This window comes from Hylobates moloch, unplaced genomic scaffold (assembly GCF_009828535.3).
Source record: "Hylobates moloch isolate HMO894 unplaced genomic scaffold, HMol_V3 SCAFFOLD_14, whole genome shotgun sequence".
In the NCBI taxonomy this organism is placed as follows: domain Eukaryota; kingdom Metazoa; phylum Chordata; class Mammalia; order Primates; family Hylobatidae; genus Hylobates; species Hylobates moloch.
Genome location: NW_026652289.1, coordinates 41,764,415 through 41,783,479, shown reverse-complemented (window position 1 = coordinate 41,783,479; position 19,065 = coordinate 41,764,415). Strand labels below are relative to the sequence as shown.

At 37.1% G+C, this 19,065-nt stretch overlaps 1 protein-coding gene across 6 annotated transcripts in view; it reads right to left on the bottom strand.

Moving 5' to 3' along the window:
* Positions 1-19,065, bottom strand: part of NTRK3 (neurotrophic receptor tyrosine kinase 3) — a 386,596-nt gene that overhangs the window by 8,169 nt on the left and 359,362 nt on the right. For 4 of the 6 annotated variants that reach the window (XM_058428011.1, XM_032175496.2, XM_058428010.1 and 1 more), the window contains 2 exons: positions 7,329-7,370; positions 1,867-2,025 (listed from right to left, as the gene is read on the bottom strand). In XM_058428011.1, coding sequence (XP_058283994.1) covers positions 1,867-2,025; positions 7,329-7,370 — 201 coding nt within the window. The remainder of the gene's footprint in view (positions 1-1,866; positions 2,026-7,328; positions 7,371-19,065) is intronic. The other 2 variants (XM_032175491.2, XM_032175492.2) reach the window with 1 other exon arrangement.

The window sequence follows — 19,065 nt, the reverse complement described above, 5'->3', positions numbered from 1 at the left end:
ATCACTGTGTCAGCATCGGCTTGGTTATATTCACCCTGGAGTTTACGATGGCCCCTCGGCTCATTTCTTTACCAGCCTGATAAGTCTCCAGCTGCTTATATTCCCCATTCATATTAGAGACCCTTTTCCACCCTCCATTACCTTCACCTCCAGGAAAAGGGATTCAGTTCGAACTACAGTAGCAGCTGCTAATGCCAAGATCAAAGGCACCCGGGAGTGTCTCTTCTAATGTTGGACTATTCAGGTTTGTTGATTTCCATGGCGAAACCAATGATCAGTGACTGTCAGTATGTGGCTGCTATGGTGGGTGGAGTGGGGGAAGTGGCTGAGGGCAGAAAGCCTGCCTTTAAGGCCAATGCCTCTGTGAGTCTTAGAAGAAACTGCAAACACCCTGTTAGCTACTGTGAGCTAGCCCAAGAACAGAGGCTGAGTCTTCTGTTAAGACCAATAGCAACCTCAGCCCAGAACCTCTGTTTACTGGGGCCACCAAACTACACGGAGGCAGGGTTCAGGTGCATGCATGGTGTGTGTGTGTGTGTGTGTGTGTGTGTGTGTGTGTGTGTTCCTAACCCTTCCTCCCCTGGGAAAACAGTAACAATTTTTTAAACACCATAACAAATGGGTTCTAGTATATATACTTTCATTATTTTAAAAGATTGTTAAAATATTTTGTTCTACTTTGGGAAATGTGGTCAGGCCCAATTGAGCTTGTGAATCATGAGATAGTACACATTTTAAAAAATAATTTCTTCTCAGTCTTTGAAATTCACTTAATTAAGTGGTCAAGACACAGGAGAGCAGAGACGAACATAGCTTCCAAGAAGAAAGACACTCTGTTGAATATTCAAATAAGATTTCAATACTAAAAGGCTCTTGTGTTTACATTTTCCCAGCAAACAGAAGACCATAAAAAGAATTGCGATGTTTCATAGGGATATTTCATAGGTTGGCTGGGTTGAAAGACTGAGCTCCTTACTGCCTACAAACTGCACTGAATTCCCTGGGGCAACATGGCATGGTCCATGCATCACTGAGAAGCATCTTGATGGGCTTTGGAGGCAAAGGAGTCCTAGGATTACAGCCCAGGCTTTGTCCCTGCTTTGGAGGCTCTTACCTGTGAGACCCTGGCCAGCCCATTTCAGTACCTCAAGCAGACCCCCTTCCTTTAACCTGAATCTCAAGAGGTGTTTCTGCAAAAATTACTGAATTAATAGAGCTAACATGCTTAGAAAAGTGCCTACCACTAAATATCAGCTACTATTAATTTATGTTTACTAGCATTTTTTATTATTGCAAATTACAATTATAAAAAATATAATGGGTATTTATTACTAAGTTTAATAGTAAACATATTAATAAACATAGTAAAAACATAGCAATAAAATAAACATGGTTTATTTTATTCCTAGACGTTCACATATGGCTCTATCAGTTATAAAACTGGCCTTCCCAAATTGACCATCTGGTACATCCCTGGGCTTGGCATACCTAAAACCTTTGTGCACCCAGATTATGTGGGCATACTAAGTAGTGGGTGTTTCCACAAGATGGCACAATTGAAAAACTCATAGCTGTTTTATGTTTTCATTTTTTGTCATAGTGAAACATTTGTGATTTTTAAGGGTAGCAGATTTAACAGAAGCATGACTTGAGTCTCAATTTAGACCTCTGATTTCATGCTCTTTTGACAATTATACCACATTTCCTACAGTTCCATTTTTTTTTCCTCTGCTCTCACTAATGCCTGCATTCACTCTGCTGGCTCTAAACCCCACCTAATGTCTTGTTCAGTAGGTCCAAGTCCTGGGCTGAGATAGCTCTTATGAGCCCTCCCCCAATCAAGATTCCTATGCACCCCCTTTTTACCTCCGTGTTTGAGAGTTGGAACCATGGCTGCTTTCCATAGGTGAAGATCTCCCAGAGGATCACCCCGAAGCTCCACACATCGCTCTCTGTAGTGAACTTCCGGTACATGATGCTTTCAGGGGGCATCCAGCGAATGGGGAGCATAGTGTGTCCTCCCACCTAAAAGAGGTTGAGATAGAGGCACACAGAGTGACCAGATGGCCAGAATGAGTGTCATCTGTCTGCACTCTTCACACATAGATGCACTCTTGATGCATCTTATTCTAAGATAGCCACAGCTTTATGCAACTTCTATCAGAGGTGTGTGAAGATGCTGACTTTGGAGACCTATGATAAAGAAGACAGCTAGACTAGCAATAGAGATAACACCTGAGGGAAGGTAGGTTCCTTGGCACTCAGCGTGAAGAAAGATCACAAGGTAATCTGAAGTGAGAGAGAAGGTTTCAGAATCTAGCACTACAGAAAAATCTAACCTTCAGAGCAAGTCCAGCAAGAAGTCAGCAGAATGACTAAGCCAGTCACCAAGGATCAGTATCTGCAAACATCAGGTTAGATTCTTTACTGCAATGGCACAGTATATTCCATGTGCATCTGATCCTGAGAACTTTAGCTTCTAACTGACAATCTCGAATCTCTCATCACAATTTAGGACTCAGTGTTTCAAGTGAAGGAGACAGAGACATTCCAAAAGCGTGGAAGACCACGTGCTAATAAGGTAGGAGATGGACAGAAAGAGAATTCACCACAGTTCTTAGTAAGATCTCAAAGGACAGTAGGGAAAGTCTTTAAAAATAGCCTGAGGAGGATATCAACCACCTGTGAATCTGCCAAACTGAAAGCCAAGGGGAAGAGGAAGTGACTGATAAGGATAAATACCCAGGGTACCCTTTCCTGAGAAAAACGTTAGGGAACTCCTTTCTGCCCAGAAGGTTAGAGATGTTAGCATAAGTGGGAGAAAATTCACAGCATGTGTGAAAACTCAGGAACTAACTGCATCATTAGTAAATAGATTTTCAGGAGTTGAAACTTTTGCCTAATACATGGAATTCATTGTTTAAAAAAACTACCTAATATTGAAAAAAGAGTTGTCTATTTATGTCCTGACGAGGTATTACTTAAAGTTCTCATTTGCTTCTTTTTTTTATTTTTTTATTTATTTTTTTGAGACGGAGTCTCGCTCGTCACCCAGGCTGGAGTGCAGTGATGCGATCTCTGCTCACTGCAAGCTCCGCCTCCCGGGTTCACGCCATTCTCCTGCCTCAGCCTCCCGAGTAGCTGGGACTACAGGCGCCCGCCGCCACGCCCGGCTAATTTTTTGTATTTTTAGTAGAGACGGGGTTTCACCGTGTTAGCCAGGATGGTCTCGATCTCCTGACCTCGTGATCCGCCTGCCTCGGCCTCCCAAAATGCTGCGATTACAGGCATGAGCCACCGCGCCCGGCCTAAAGTTCTTATTTCTATGGTGAGTCAGTTAGAGAAATAATAATAATGAATAATTAAGAACGAATAACTTGGGAGATGGGCAATCTTGTTTCCAAAAAGGGAAATCATGTTTGCCTTAACCACTTGAAGAATTTTAGGAGGTAAATGATAATACAAGTTTGCAGAACTGTTCTTTTCTTTTCTTTCTTTTTTTTTCTTTGTTTCTTTTTTTTTTTTTTTTTGAGATGGACTTTCACTCCTGCTGCCCAGGCTGGAGTGCAGTGGCGCAATCTCCGCTCACTGCAACCTCCGCTTCCTGGGTTCAAGCGATTCTCCTGCCTTAGCCTCTTGAGTAGCTGGGATTATAGGCATGAAACACCATGCCTGGCTAATTTTTGTATTTTTAGTAGAGACGGGGTTTCATCACGTTGGTCAGGCTGGTCTCAAATTCCTGACCACAAGTTATACACCCACCTCGGCCTCCCAAAGTGCTGGGATTACAGGCGTCAGCCACTGTGCCTAGCCAGAAAAGTTATTTTCAACTTGGGACTTTCTAATCAGGATGGCTTTGTATCCAGTGTAAAGACAACTGAAGATACTACTTTCAGACAAGCAAAGGCTCAGAAAGTTTACCACTCACACCCTTTCAGAAAATATAGGAGCCAAGCTAATAGAATACATATTCTAGAAAAACAGTAAAAATAACCCAAGCTATACAATGATTGAAACATAACAAAAAAATGCAGAGCAAATAAGCCACAAAAATGCAATTTAAATTTGAATAATGGTTGTTAATTTGGTAGTAAAAGTAATACAATTTCTAATAAAGGCTTCCTGTAAAATAGAGACATAAAGTAAATAATAATACTAATAATGCTATTAGTACTACCACTGATACAACTAACACACTTATCTGGAATGAAACTTTCCAATAATTTCAACTATAAATGCATAGAAGAGTAGATATAGAAATAATTAAAAGCCTGATAAAAGCTGTATGTTATAGAAAGGAAATAGAAGCTTACAGTGATTAATTGTTGAGATTAATACTTTAAATTTAAATACACTTACTAAAATTTTAAAGTAGCTTCTAGAATAGAAATAGTACATATAGCTTTCAAACCATTTTTTAACTAAAGCCAAAATCTTTAACTAATACCAAAAAGACTACAGAAAGGGGGAGTAGGATAATGATGACTAAAAAGCACAAAATGAAAATGAAGCTTAGAAAACAGCACTAGAGACAATAAGTACAAATGAATTATACTACCTCTTAAATGAGAGAGAAATTTAGGTTAGAAAAATCAAGTTGCATGTTATTTAAAATAGACATGTCTAAAACAAAATAGCAGAAAACACTGAAAATGGAAGAGGGCTAAAAATACAACTATACTTAAAAGAAAAATATAATTGGCTACATATATGCATATATGTGAATATACATGTATATATGCATGCATATACATGTATATATATGCATATACAGATATATATAGCCAATTACATTTCTTTTATTGTGATTTACACATTGTTGTTTCATATATATGTGAAAAAAAGGATTCAAAATGTTAAAAATTAAAGTAAGACTAAATAATTTATATTAAATTTATATCGTACTTAATATTATATTTAAAGCTGGTAAAATTCACCATTATGATGATGAAGTTTATACTCCAATTAACATAGCAACAATATACAAAAATTTATAAAAATATATAGAAATAATACATATATATGTATATGTGTGTGTATATATATATAAAGAGTAAAAACAAGATATAAATAAAAGAAAACTGACAAAGCTATCATAATAGAAAACTAAAATGCTTCACAAATTGAAAGATCAAGAAGACAACATAAACGAAGATACACTTTAAAAATACAAATAATGAGTTTCAATAAGTAGATATGAGTGTTGTGATTGTGTGCATCTTTCAGCTTCCTTAAAAAATTGCACATTATTTTCAATTACCTAAAAAACATGTATCAAAACCAATCACATATCAAATCTCAAAGGAAAACTGGAATTCCAAGATAAAAAATAAATATACAGTAAAAAAAAGAAACATTTTCTGTATCAAATATAATAAAATAGAAGTTAACAAGAAAAAATAATTTTTTTAAAAGTTGTCTTTGCGCAATTAAATTATTTGGTAAAGAAAAAATTGAAAATAAAATGTAAAAGTATTTATCGTAACAATAACTAAAGTCCTATTTCTTGAAATCTATGAAATATAACTAAAGTAATTTTTGAAAAAAAATTACAGCATTTAAGCATTTATTTTTAAAATAGTGAAAATATAATTATATTAAATAAGGATTCAGCAAAAAAAAAAAAAAAAAAAAAGGCAGTAAAGACCCACTAAACAAATGCAAGGAAAGTAAGAAGAAATAAACAATAAAATAAAATAAATACTAATTAATCAGTGTAAAACAAAGCAAAACAACCAGCCAAAAGGAAAATAAAAAATTGGAATTGATCTACACAATCAATTGTTAGTTCTCTCAAAAGTTACATAAACTTTCGGCAAGATTAATAAGGGATGTAGAGGAGACAAATGTAAAATGTTAAGACTATTACAGCCATAAATTTGAAAGTATACATGCATTAATTGGTTTACTAAAAATATTAATTTTTAAAAAGTTAAATAGAAAAGTTGAATACAAAAACCATAATTGTAGTAAAAAAAATCTATACATTAAAAAGATAGAAGGTTCAGATGGTTTTCTGGGTGAGTTCTATTAAAGTTTTCTGTCTTATTTATACTTTTTCAAAGCAAAAAAAGATAGAAACTTTCCCAAACCATTCTATGTGGTTTAAACGTCCCTGAAGACAAAATCAGTCAAATTTAACATACAGCCTTACATATATATTTACATAATAAATATCAACATACATAGTTATCTATATGTGTGTAAAACTATCTGTTATGAATATACTCTCCAAATATGAATAAAATATTATATGAAATCAGCAATATATTACAAGAATTCCATATTATATATAACTCAATAAAATTTACCCTAGAAATGTAAGAATGTCTCAACCTTAGGAAACCTATTGTTAAATTTACTAAATTAAAAGATAAAAGAAGAAAAACCATCTTTTCAAAAATGCCAAAAATTTCCAACATCTTTTTCTGATTAAAAGTCTAATTCATAGAAGGTAACTTCCTTTATTAAATACACTATCACAGTTACTGACAAAACGTTAGGAAAATACAAAGTATCTTCTATCACGAATTTTATGTGACATTTTTCAAGAGGTACTAACCAATGCAATAAAGCAAGGATTTTTTAAATGGGGTAGAAATATTGGAAAAAAAAGTCAAACTGCCTGTTGTCTGGATATGCTATGACTATCCAAGACAATTAACTAAAAAGCAGTTAGAACTATTATATGATTTATCAGGCTACCCAGAAATAAGAGAAACACACAAAAATCAAACTAGTCTCACATGCCAGTGGCAATGACTTCAAAATACAATGGAAAATAAGATTGTTTGTACAATAAAAACAGAAGTGTTTAAAACACCTCGGCATAAACCTTAACAGAAAATGTCCAATGTTATTTAAAGAAAAGCATTGAAAAACATAAAAGAAGATCTGAATAAATGAAAAGTTGTGTCATTTCCTTGAATAGGAAGACTCAATGTTATACATCTTTCATTTCTCCTTTAGATTAATCTGAAAATTTAACACAATATATATGAAAACTCAAATGAAATGGTGTATGGAAATTGACAAGATGAATCCAAAATTGATCTAAAGTAGTAATTATTTGATAAAAACTAAGATATACTTGAAATAGAACAATAAGGGAGAGTTACTCTATCAGATAGCAAAGCATTTTATCAAACTATGTAATGAACACATTGCATTTTGGCATAGGGTAGACAAATTTATTAATGGAACAAACTAGAGAGTCCAGAGGCAGACCCATGTATAAATATTGGAATTTAATATATGAAACAATGAGTTAGTAATTAAAGTGTTGGGACAATGAACTATTCATTAAAAAAATACACTTAGATACCTACCTCACACCATATACAAAAATCATTTCCAGATGGATTAAAGAGCTAAACATAAAAAACAAAACAATAATAATATTAGAAGAAAACTTAGAAAAGTGTTCTATATCCTCAGAAAAGGAAGGCCTTCCTAAATAAGACACATGTTCAAGAAACCATCAAGAATAAGATTTAGAGCTACAACTTACAAAAATTAAATGCTTTTGCATGGCAAAAGACAACATAAGCATAGCTAAAAGACAAATGGCCAAAAAAGTACAATATATGTAACAAAGAATTAAAATCCATATAATACAAAGTGCTCCTTCAAATTAGTTAGGAAAAGCAACCCAACAGAAAAATGAATACAGGATAAGAACAGATGATCCACAAAAGGACTAGAAATGGCCACAAACATATGAAAAGATGTCAATTAAAACAACAGAAACACACATTTCTGAATGTCAATAGGGAAAGATTGAAAAAAATTGTTGCTATCTTGTGTTTGAGAGGGGTGAGGAAAGAGTTATTCTCAAATGCCACTGGTGAGAAATGTTTCTGCTTTTTCTGAGGGCAGCTTGGTAAAATCTGTCGACATTAAAGGTGCAAGTGACTTTGAACCCAGCAATTTCACCTCTAGGAGTCTTAGAAAGATAATTCACTCATGTAAGCAAAAATATTTAGTTAAAGGTGTTTATTTCATTCATTCTAAAGGCAAAAATTTGTTCACCATTAAAGTTATATGCAGCAGTTAAAAAGAATATAGGAGAGCTATGTGTACTGATACATAAATATATCTAAGATATATTAAGTGACAACACAAGGCATTGAAAAATATATTGTAGTATTCTTATTCATGTAAAAATGTATATGTGGATACAGATGCAAATATATAGTGATACCATGTAACCTTGAAAATGCGTAGAAAAATGTCCAGAAAACCAACAAACCAGTGGCTTCCTCTATAGTATGTGAGTAATGACCAAAGAGAAAAATCCCACTTTTTGCTATATATATATACACACACACACAAATAAACACACACACATATATATATATTTCTATGCCGTTTGAAATTTTGTGACAATCATGTATCACACTTGAAAATTTAAAAATAGTAAAAAAAAAAAAAGTGCGAATATAAGGAAACCAGTGGACCTAATTTAAGTTCTATTCATCAAAAAATTAATATTTTTAAAAGAAAAATTACGTTTGTGATAGAACATCATAGACTGGTTTATTGAACTTGGTTTGTTGATTTAAAAAATAGAAGTCAGGAATATAGGAACATTTCTCTTGGTGAAAATTTTTCAATAACAGAGTCCTACAAATTGATGCTGGTGTGTATCTCATTTCATAATTTTAAACACAATCCAGAAGAGGTATTCCAGATTGAAAGCTCCAATTTTACAGACAGAAATTCAAGTGTCTTGGGTGTAAACTGTAATGCGCTTAAGTATTTGAGCAAAAAAATGTCAGAAGGATATTAATTGGTCACAGAGACTCCCCTGAGAAGAATCTTCAAAATTCTAACCAAGCAGCACGACCAATGTGGATGAAGTTTATACTGCATTCTTCCAGGGTGGACTATTAATAAAATATTTCAAGAAGCCTGTGATACAACAAAGAGTATGACATTGGAAGTCAGAAGCCCTGGGTTCTAAATGTCACTTTTGACAAGCACTTAACACCCTGTGCACTTCAGTTTCCTCATCTTCAAAATAAGAGTGAAGCAACAGCCTGCCTAAAATGAGATTATGTATGTAAAAACCCATTGAGCATCATTAAGTGCAAAAGTATATACACAAAGTAGAGTAACTGTTCATTGTGGGTGTCTTTACATGCTACTGCGCAGCATAACAAACCTAATTTCCTTATTTCCTATAAAAATCCATGTTGATTTTCCTCCAAGGTGACCAATATCATTCTTTGGAGAGACCCTGTCTGGGGAAGGTAGTGGTCAAAACCTTCCCCGGTAAAAAATTATTGACAAATATGTCCAATGGTAAAACTTAGCCAGACATAAACTAGCCAGAAACAGTAATATGAACAATAAGAATAATGCTAATTAATTAATAATGAGTGCTGGCCACTGCATGTTACATACATCCCTTATTTAAGCTCTCTCCATTCCTGTGCGATAGAAACCTCTTATCATCCCCACGTCACAGATGAAGATAAGGTACCTTGCCCAAGCACTGCATAAGAAATGTTAGCTACTGACCTAAGCTCTCAATGAGATAATTAAGGATTTTAAGGCTGAACCCTGAAAAAAGAGATGTAAGTAATAAGGCACAGGAAATATTCCAAGGAATCATTCCAGAAATAAAAATAAGTACTTGGAGGGAAACAGATCTTTGGATTGCACTGGGGAAGAGGCCACGGCTACCTTGGTACCTTCCACCAATCATTGCCTTTCCCTGCCCTATCACACACGCTCACAAAGAGGATGAGAGTTTGAAAAATCGGGGAGGCTGAAAGTGCTCATGGGGAATGAGCACTAATTAAAGAATGCAATCCTGGTTGCATTATTAAGACCGTTTCTCAGAAAAATGACCACTCCTAGTATACTAGGGATCAAGCTGGAGCAGAACGAGAATGTCACTATCTCCGTAAAATTCCTTTTATACCCGGAGACCAGATGGGTTCTGAATGATTCCGGATTTTGTGTAGAGAGACCAGAGGTACCTGATCAACTCAGGCTTTAGGATATCCATGCCAAGGTCAACTACAAACCAGGAACTTACAGGAGAGGGTCAAGTGCCTATTCCAAAATCTGGCCAAGCCAGAGAAGTTCAGTGCCTGTGAACTCTGAACCTTCCCTATAAGCAGCTTCCTGATGATTCCCAAAATCCCTTTGCAGGGGGTGCCCTTGACCCCTTTCCCACCAATATTTTGTTAAACGCTTTTACTAATTTGCTTCACACGTTAGCAGAGCTGCCAGATTAAATACAGGATGCCTAGTTAAATTTGACTTTCAGTTAAACAACATTTTAAAAAATTATAATGATGTCCCAGATATTGCATGGAACATACTCGTACTAAAAATATGTTGGTTTTTTTTTTTTTTTTTTTTTTTGTCTAAAATTCAAATTTAGCAAGGTGTCCTGTATTTTTATTTGCAAAGTCTGGCAACTCTGGATTTCAGACCTGGTGAGGAAGTTGACATTATGCTCCAGAACATCCTCCTTTTATCCGCTGGGCTTTCTGCACGCGTTCAGGCTCTCTCTCACTCCCTTTGCCTCTGCCTCATCCTAAAGAAGACTGATGAATTAGGGACACAATGCACAGAAAAAAACTTTCTTCTCTCTTCTCCTGTGCTCTTCCCAGTCTTCTCTCCCTGTTTCTCCTTAGCATCCTCCAGTGGGGTGAATGTGGCAGAGAGGGGACATGGCAGCCAGGATTTTCCCCTATAAACACAGCTCTGCTACCTTCTAGCTGTGGATCCCTGGGCAAGTCATTTTTCCTACTCAAGCCTGTTTTCTGGTGTGAAAATGGAAGGGATAACTATAATCACCTCCCAGGGCTGTTTGCCTGATCATAAGCACCTGGCATGCTTGTTAAAAATACAGATTCCTAGACTTGATGGCAAACCCAATGAATTAGACCAGAGGTCAACAAATTGTAGCTTGTCACTTGTTACTGGAAACAGAGTTTTACTGGCATAAAACCATGCTCGTTAGTTCATTAGTTCCTTTTTTTTTTTTTTTTTTTTTTTTTTGAGACGGAGTCTCGCTCTTGTCACCCAGGCTGGAGTGCAGTGGCAGGATCTCGGCTCACTGCAACCTCCACCTCCCGGGTTCAAGCAATTCTCCTCCTTCTGCCTCCCGAATTGCCGGGATTACAGGCACATGGCACCATGCCTGGCTGATTAGTTTCCATATTGTCTATGATTGCTTTCATAATGCATGGCCTGAGTTGAATAGTTACAGAAGAGATCACCTTAAAGTTGCAACTGGGGCCACCTGCAAAGACTACAAGATTTACTATGTGATCTTTTACAGAATTGGGTGGCCTCTGACTTAGACTCAAAGGGTAGGAGAACCAGAAACATACGGTTTTGTTGTAGCGTTATCAAAATACTAATAATGCCTTAACACCAAATACCATTCAGTGTCAAAAGTTCCCAAATGTTTTCAAGTGATTTTTGAAAGTTGGATCCAGAAAAGATCCGCACATCACATTTAGTAATGTCTCCTAGTGTCTCTTAATCTATAGGATTCCCCTACCTTCTGCCCCAACTTTCCATTTATTTATTTATTTATTTATTTATTTATTTATTTATTGTTGATGATCCCAGGTCACTTGTCCCAAATATTTCTCACAGTCTGTTTATTTCACTGTGTCCCTATGGGTTATTTCACCTGTTCCTCTACCTGCCGCATTTCCTATAATCAGGAACATTTGATGATACCTGACCAGGTATCCAGAGCCCTGATTACATCTAGGTTCATAAATGGTGCTGTTTGCTTCCTTCTGTAACACAACACCAGCAAACTTCTTTGTGATGTTAAGACTGATCAGTGGATTCAATCTGATTATTATAAAGTTCCCTTTCACCTAGCAATTTTAGCAGCCACTGATGATCATTGCCCAGGTCCATTATTTCTTTAGTGGCTGCAAAAGGGTGATATTGTAAATATAGTATTCCTTCTGCATATATCAGCTGGAAATCTTTTATAAATAAAAAGTTCCTTTCATCAGCTATTTGGCTACACTGGAAACTGTTTATACAGGACAGGTAAGATAAATTCTTTCTCTTTATTTACTAGTTATTAGAATAATGAATTCATCCCATAGCATCGTCCAGAGGTGACCAATGAGAGGTTTGTTTTGGTTTGTTTTGGTTTTGGGAAGCATTACTAACGCTTGTTCTTTAAACACACACACACACACACACACTTGAAGTGTTTCATTCTATTGTAGTTAGTAGTTATTATTTCTGATGCCTGGAGTTTCATCTTTGGGAAATGAAAGCCTATGCCTGTGTCTTCTCAAATGATGCCAATAAATAGTCTTCATAGCATTCTTGCTTTCTGACATAAAATAATATTCTAGGCTCATCTTGTACATTTCCTACTCCAGTCTTTGAATCAGCCATATCTCCAGGGATTCCTGGATCCTTCTGGAGGGCAATGGAATTTAAAGACCACAACATGGATCACTGGAGTGCTCATCTTTACTGGGGTGGTTATTATTTCTAGGTCTTTGTTGTAAAAATAGCTAGGAAAAAAATTTCTTAAGGAAAAAAAACATGACTTCATATTGATTTTTCATATCAAATTTAGAATTACAGAGCTTTTACTTCTTTAATTTTATATTTGTGTTTTTCTCATGCAGAAAATCTTGATTCCTATTAACACTCATAATATTATCTGCTTTACCCTAATTTGTATAAATAATATACAGTATATTAGAGAGAGTTTCAAAATAACAGTTCAAATATTATTACTAATAATATGATTACTGAAAACAACCTTCAACCTACAATCTTTGCAGCTCTTTCTGTCCTTAGAATCTACCTACTAGGGGCATATAGAAAACACAGCTATGTTTTAAAGTCATTTGTAGTAACTCCTTTCTGTGTGGTGAAGCCACCAGTGTAATACACAATTAGGCTTATTTGTTTCATGTTTGCTTTTAATTTTTAGGACTTGCTTTGTTTTTTATTTTCTATTTGATTTAATGCTGCTTTATAATGATGTAAAAACTGAGACATTGTTTCAAAGTCAAAACCACAAAACAAGGTACATTCAAGGAAAATTTTGTCCCATCTCTGCTCAGTCTCCTCACCCTATTCTCTTCCTCCTACAGATAACCATTTTTGTTTGGTTTTAGTTTATCTTTCCATTGTTTCTTACATAAGCAAATATGGATTTACATTCACTTCATCACTATCTTAGATAAAATGTGGCATACCATATCTGTTCTATTCTTGGCTTTTTTCACTGAAGTTCACTCATTCTTTTTATAGCTGTAGAGGATTCCACTGTGCTTAAAGATGCCACAGTTTCTCCCACCAACCTCCTATTAATAGGCACTTTGATTGTTTCCAGTCTTTTGTTATTGTCCATGGGGAAGTGCACTTTTTACATGTACCTCCTGTTATCCATACACACCCTGAAGAGCAAGAGCCACTGTCCCGTGGGATGAGGTCTAGAATTTCCATGCCATGTAATAGGCAGAGATACAGTACAGTGTCCATGCAAGTGGTTTCAAACCAGAATATGCAGAACATGAAGTCTATCCAGCGTGTACTCAGGCAAGGATAGTTTTGAGGGATTTTGCAGATGCTCTCACATGGATTTTTTCTAAAATTAAATGCAGAGCCCCTGCGATCCATCAATCCCTTGTCCAGTTGCCCCCACTCCCAACACACACACATACGTGCACACACACACACACACACACACACCACTCTCAAAAAGGAAGGACAAATTTCTCATCCATTCTAAATCTCAGGAGTGAAACTCTACAGAGTACAATGGAAGGAACTGTATAAAATACTGGTACAGGTGTTGAAAATGAATCTCTAATGATTGGGGAAAAATCTATTTGCAAGTTGGATAGTTTTCAATTATTTTCAAACAACTGGAGAGGGACAAACTTAAAAGAATTATCAGCTGAGAGAAGATTGAAAGTAATTTTTGATAACAGTCCAATATGTGATTTTAGGAGTATAACTAGATAATAGTTCAAAGAATTGAGTTACATTTCAATAACAAAATTTCTTTCTTTTCCATCAATTTATCTTTCTTAGTTTAAAACAATATTCATTAATGAATACATGAACTAATTGAAAATATGAGATGCATTTCCATTAATATTTTACTTTTTATCTTTTATATTCATCAAAAATTGATATATTATTTTGTCGACTGCCTTTTCTGAGCATCACTAATAATTATACCTTAATTTATAATTTCTGTGTATTACTAGTAATCATAATGATAACTCAAACCAAAAACACTTAACATCTAGAAATGTATGATCATTGGCCATTAAAAATTAAATTTAAATCTTCATACATATTTTCGTCACAGTAAATTATGATAGAGTGACCAATAAAAGGATTTCATGCATAAAAATATATAAAGATAAAATTCAGTGGGGTAACTGCAATGAAAATATAAATTCAAGGAACAGGAGCCATGTAAAACTGACTGTTTAAGAACTTGTTCATGTGTTCAATAGATGATGTACCAAATTGCTCTGGTACTTAAAGTTCATCAGATGTGTTAAAGGAATGATGTATTTTTAATGTCAATATTTACAATATTCTGGAAATGACATTGAATGCAACTATTTAAAATTGCTTTGAAGATTTTTGATGGTAACTTAAGATATGCAAGGGACATATATATTTTTTCAACATTCTTATAGGAGCATAAACATTTCAAGGCCACAGGTAAAGAGACTGAGCATTTAATGGTGCAAAGTTCAGAGTCCTGCTCCTCTTGTCTTTCCCCCAGGCTGTATCCTACCCCTCCTCAAGCCATCAGCTCTATATATACTGGGAGAATGGGACAGGAGGGGAGCAAGAGCAGCAGTTCCACCTCCAGCCCTGGGATGCCTAGCTGAAACCCCCAGACCATCTCTTTCATTCAAGTCCTTAGGGCTCACGCTTTGCCCCACTCCTCAGGGCCAGGAATAAGTGGTGCAGAAGGTGTTCAAAGTCTAGCGGCTACAAATTCTCAGGCTCCAGGTTCTACTTGGGGCAGAATGCCCCACACGGCAGTGTTCCACTCTGGGGAATCTCCTACCTCCCAACTCACCCAACCACAGCTGTCCCTTCTCTTCTAAGCCAGCCTTTCCTGAAAAGAGAATTGTCTTGCTCATTTCCATTGAGTGACTGCAATTTTTCTTCAGTTAGAGGGAACCCACCGCTTTGGGTTAAATAGAAACTCAGCTAAGTTCTACAAGGTTCTCAGGCTTCCGCGTCTAATTACAGAAGGAGCCAGCTGGCAGATTCCAAAAATCACAGAAGCCTGCTTCTCACTGAGAGGTTCAAATCATCTATCCTCACACAACTCCGATGAGGTATACAGGACACGAAGTAACCCATATTCCAGATAAAGAAACTGAGACCCAGCAAAGATGAGCAAGTGTGGATTCACAGGGCATAATATTTCTGGAACTAGTGGAGGGATTCAAGCTTCCTCTGTATTCCCTAATCTGCATGGGCTGAGTCATAAATGTTTGAAGTACATGAGAAAGCAACTCATCTACTTTGGAGGAGACAACTCTGAAGAGTGGTAAAACCTTGGCAACATATGTTAGTAATAAATGGTCTATCAGGAGATTATCATAAAGGGTATCATTTATGGTAAGTGCCATTTTTTATTTATTAAAATTTAATCTTTCTTGATTGCTTGTCTATTCACATAGAAAAGTGGTTATGTGCATTAAGAAAACATGAAAAACTAAGTCTATGCCTTCATCATTCCCTGGGAAGTCTGGTTTCCCACACGCCCCAGTGGCCTTGGCCTGTTCCACCTTGGTTGGCTGTCTGAGGATGGCATCAGCTAGGGCTAGCAGTCACCTTGAACATGACCCCACTAGCAGTCCCAGCAGCCACCATAACAGTCTTTAAAATCATCAACTCTTGTTCCAGAGGGTTTGGGTATTTCACAGGCATGGCTGCACATAATGGGTTAGCTACATGTAATATACATATGCACATCCATACACTGTGGGGAGGTGGTTTAGATGGACATGTGTGTGTGACAATGCATGTGCATCATGTGTACAGTCATAGATACAGACTTAGGCCTGTTAGTCCTGCCCTGATCATTCCCTGATCATATGGGGTTGGTGAAACTTCCCTTGGACATTTCCAGAAATAAATGGCCTAAATGGAGGAGGAAAGGCCCAAAGTCTTCCTCTAATGTGTTCTGTCTCCAAGCAGTAAAGAGAATGCTTTTGTTCTAAACTAGTTAATCAGAATGATATAGCCCTCCTTCCTGGAATGACCCCTTCTCACTGCCCTCCTTCTCCAACTGTTGGTCTCTCTTAATAGTTCCTTCCCCACATATGCGAGAGGCTGCCAGAATCTTAGAAACAGCAGCCTGGCCTTCAGAAACTCTCCCCTAGTTCCTACCTTTCCTCCTCCTCCCCTGCTCTACTCTCTCCTCACTGTCTAAGACTATTCTGAGTTGTGGATACTGGACGCTGTATTTTGAACCAGTTCTTTGGCTCTCTTCTCAGCCACCTAATCATTTGTTAGGCATATCTCTTTGGTGGTTCAGCCTACTTTCTCTCCAGATGTCATCTGGATTCCTGGTATATCTTTGTTGGGGTGGGGAGCAGCCCTACCCTGTAACTGTACCTTGCCCAGCTCCTCAAATCCAAGTTTCTCAGAATCCAGGGCTTGAAAGAAAAGATTCAACACTAAAGCTGTAGCTAACAAACACACAGGGTTGGAAGTTACCCAGCCTACTTGCAGACATAGAAACCTTGGCCAGAAAAGCAACGACTTGTCCAAGTCACTAAGAATAGTAAATGAAACAGAACTGAAGTACCACAGAATCTTGTTATTGTTTGTAATGTAAACGTACTACTGGACTATAGCATACATACACAAAGGCAAACAAATCACAAATATACAGATTGAGTCTCATGAAGTTTACATTTTGGTTCTGAGGATGAAGCTCTGAATTTTTTATCTTGCCCAGATTCCTATCTAAGGGGTCTGGGGAGTATGCCCTACAAACCACAAATTCTCATCACATGGGTTTTATTTAACCCTATATATCATTAATTATTTTCCAATCTGACTTTGGCATAACAAGGGAAAAAATTAAAATGTTTTACCCCAAAATATATTTCCTTGCCATACCTTGAAATTGCCCTGCAAAGTCTCTTGTGGGAAAAATCCACATTATATGGAGAATCTCCTTCCCCCTTTGTTTTCCTTCCTTTCTTTCCAGATCCGGGAGATGATCAACTAAGAGCAAGGTACTCCTTTAGGGTGATGATAAGAAACATTTTACAACCTGCTCGCTCTCTGAAGTCTGCTTTCTGAAAGATTCCTCTGCACAATACAACTTGGTCTCCGCAATCCTTTATCTTAACCTGAACATTCCTTCCCATTGATCCAGATCTTCAGGTAAATTCAACCAATTGTCAACCAGAAAATGTTTAAATATACCTATAGCCTGGAACCCACCCCCACCTCCCCGCGTTGACTTGTCCTGCATTTCTGAACCAAACAAATATATTTCCTAAATGTATTTGATTGATGTCTCATGCCTCCCTAAAAGTATATAAAACCAAGCTGTACCCCGACCACATTGGGCACATGTTCTCAGGACCTCATGAGGGCTTTGTCTGGCCATGGCCATGGTCACTCATATTTGGCTCAGAATAAATCTCTTAAAATATTTTACAGGCCAGGTGCAGTGGCTCACGCCTGTAATCCCAGCACTTTGGGAGGCAAAGGCAGGCAAACCATGAGGTCAAGACATAGAGATCATCCTGGCCAACATGGTGAAACCCTGTCTCTACTAAAAATACAAAAATTAGCTGGGCGTGGTGGCACACACCTGTAGTCCCAACTACTCAGGAGGCTGAGGCAGGAGAATTGTTTGAACCTGAGAGGCAGAGGTTGCAGTGAGCCGAAATCACACCACTGCACTCCAGCCTGGTGACAGAGTGAGACTCTGTCTCAAAGAAAAAAAAGAAAGAAAGAAAGGAAAGAAAAAAAAATATATATATATATATATATATATATATTACAGAGTTTGACTCTGTTTGTCGACAGTTCTATAGTTTTCCTTCTTTTTGCCCTGGTGTATACAGACTTTGAGTCACCTGGTAGAACTCTGTGTTCTCCCCAGTTTGTGTGGGTGCATGCCTTAGGGATATGTTAGTTTGGATATGCTTTTGATTTCTGATCTACAATACATGAGTGTGCACTCAAAAATACATGTCCATCTGTGGCCTCGCCCCAGTTATGGAAACTCCACAGATGCAAGCTTTATACAAGAGATTATGACTTTTCTACAGTGACATCAGATTTCTGACTTATCAAGTCAGAATTGCTTGCCTTCTTTTTGCCTCTCGTCTTCCCAGTAAAGCAGGGCAGACTATTATCTAGCTTCTTATAGACAAACTGAATATCTCAGCCCCTGGTCTAGTAGGTGCTTGAGATTCTTTGGAGGGAAAATGCAGTGAAAACTCACAAAGACATCATTATACTATTGCTCCCTCAGAGCAGGGCTTTCTGACAGTTTACGCAAACAGCATCCATTTAGCGGAATCTCAGTGGAACGGCTGTCTCAGTCTGAGCCTCTAGCCCCAGGATTAGGAAAAACCCTTGGAGTCTTCCAAAAATACAAGGAGTTGAGAGCCAAGCTGTTTAGCAGTGTGAGCCTAGAGGATAAATAGGCCCATTGTGATTCTCCCCAGCTCTCTTACCTAGAGCTGCATCTGCCAGGAGCAAAGTTCTGAGGGAAGCCCCAGGAACACATGTCTTTTATAACTTATTTTGTTTTCCTCTTTCTTAATCCTGCCTAAATTCTAGCACTCTTTCTGAGACCTCATTGTCCTTTACTGCCCCCAAGCAATGTATTTTTTTATAGAGCAGACATTTCAACTCCAAAGATGTGAGCTGAAACATAATTTGGCCCTTATTTCCTTTCGCAAATGGCTACACTGAGGCCTCCTGGCTGCACTAGTATCTTCTAGTGGAAACAAACTTTAAGATGATGTTAAAAGAGCTCAAGTCACTCAACAAAGCTGGAGGTCTGAACCAAGCTCAGAT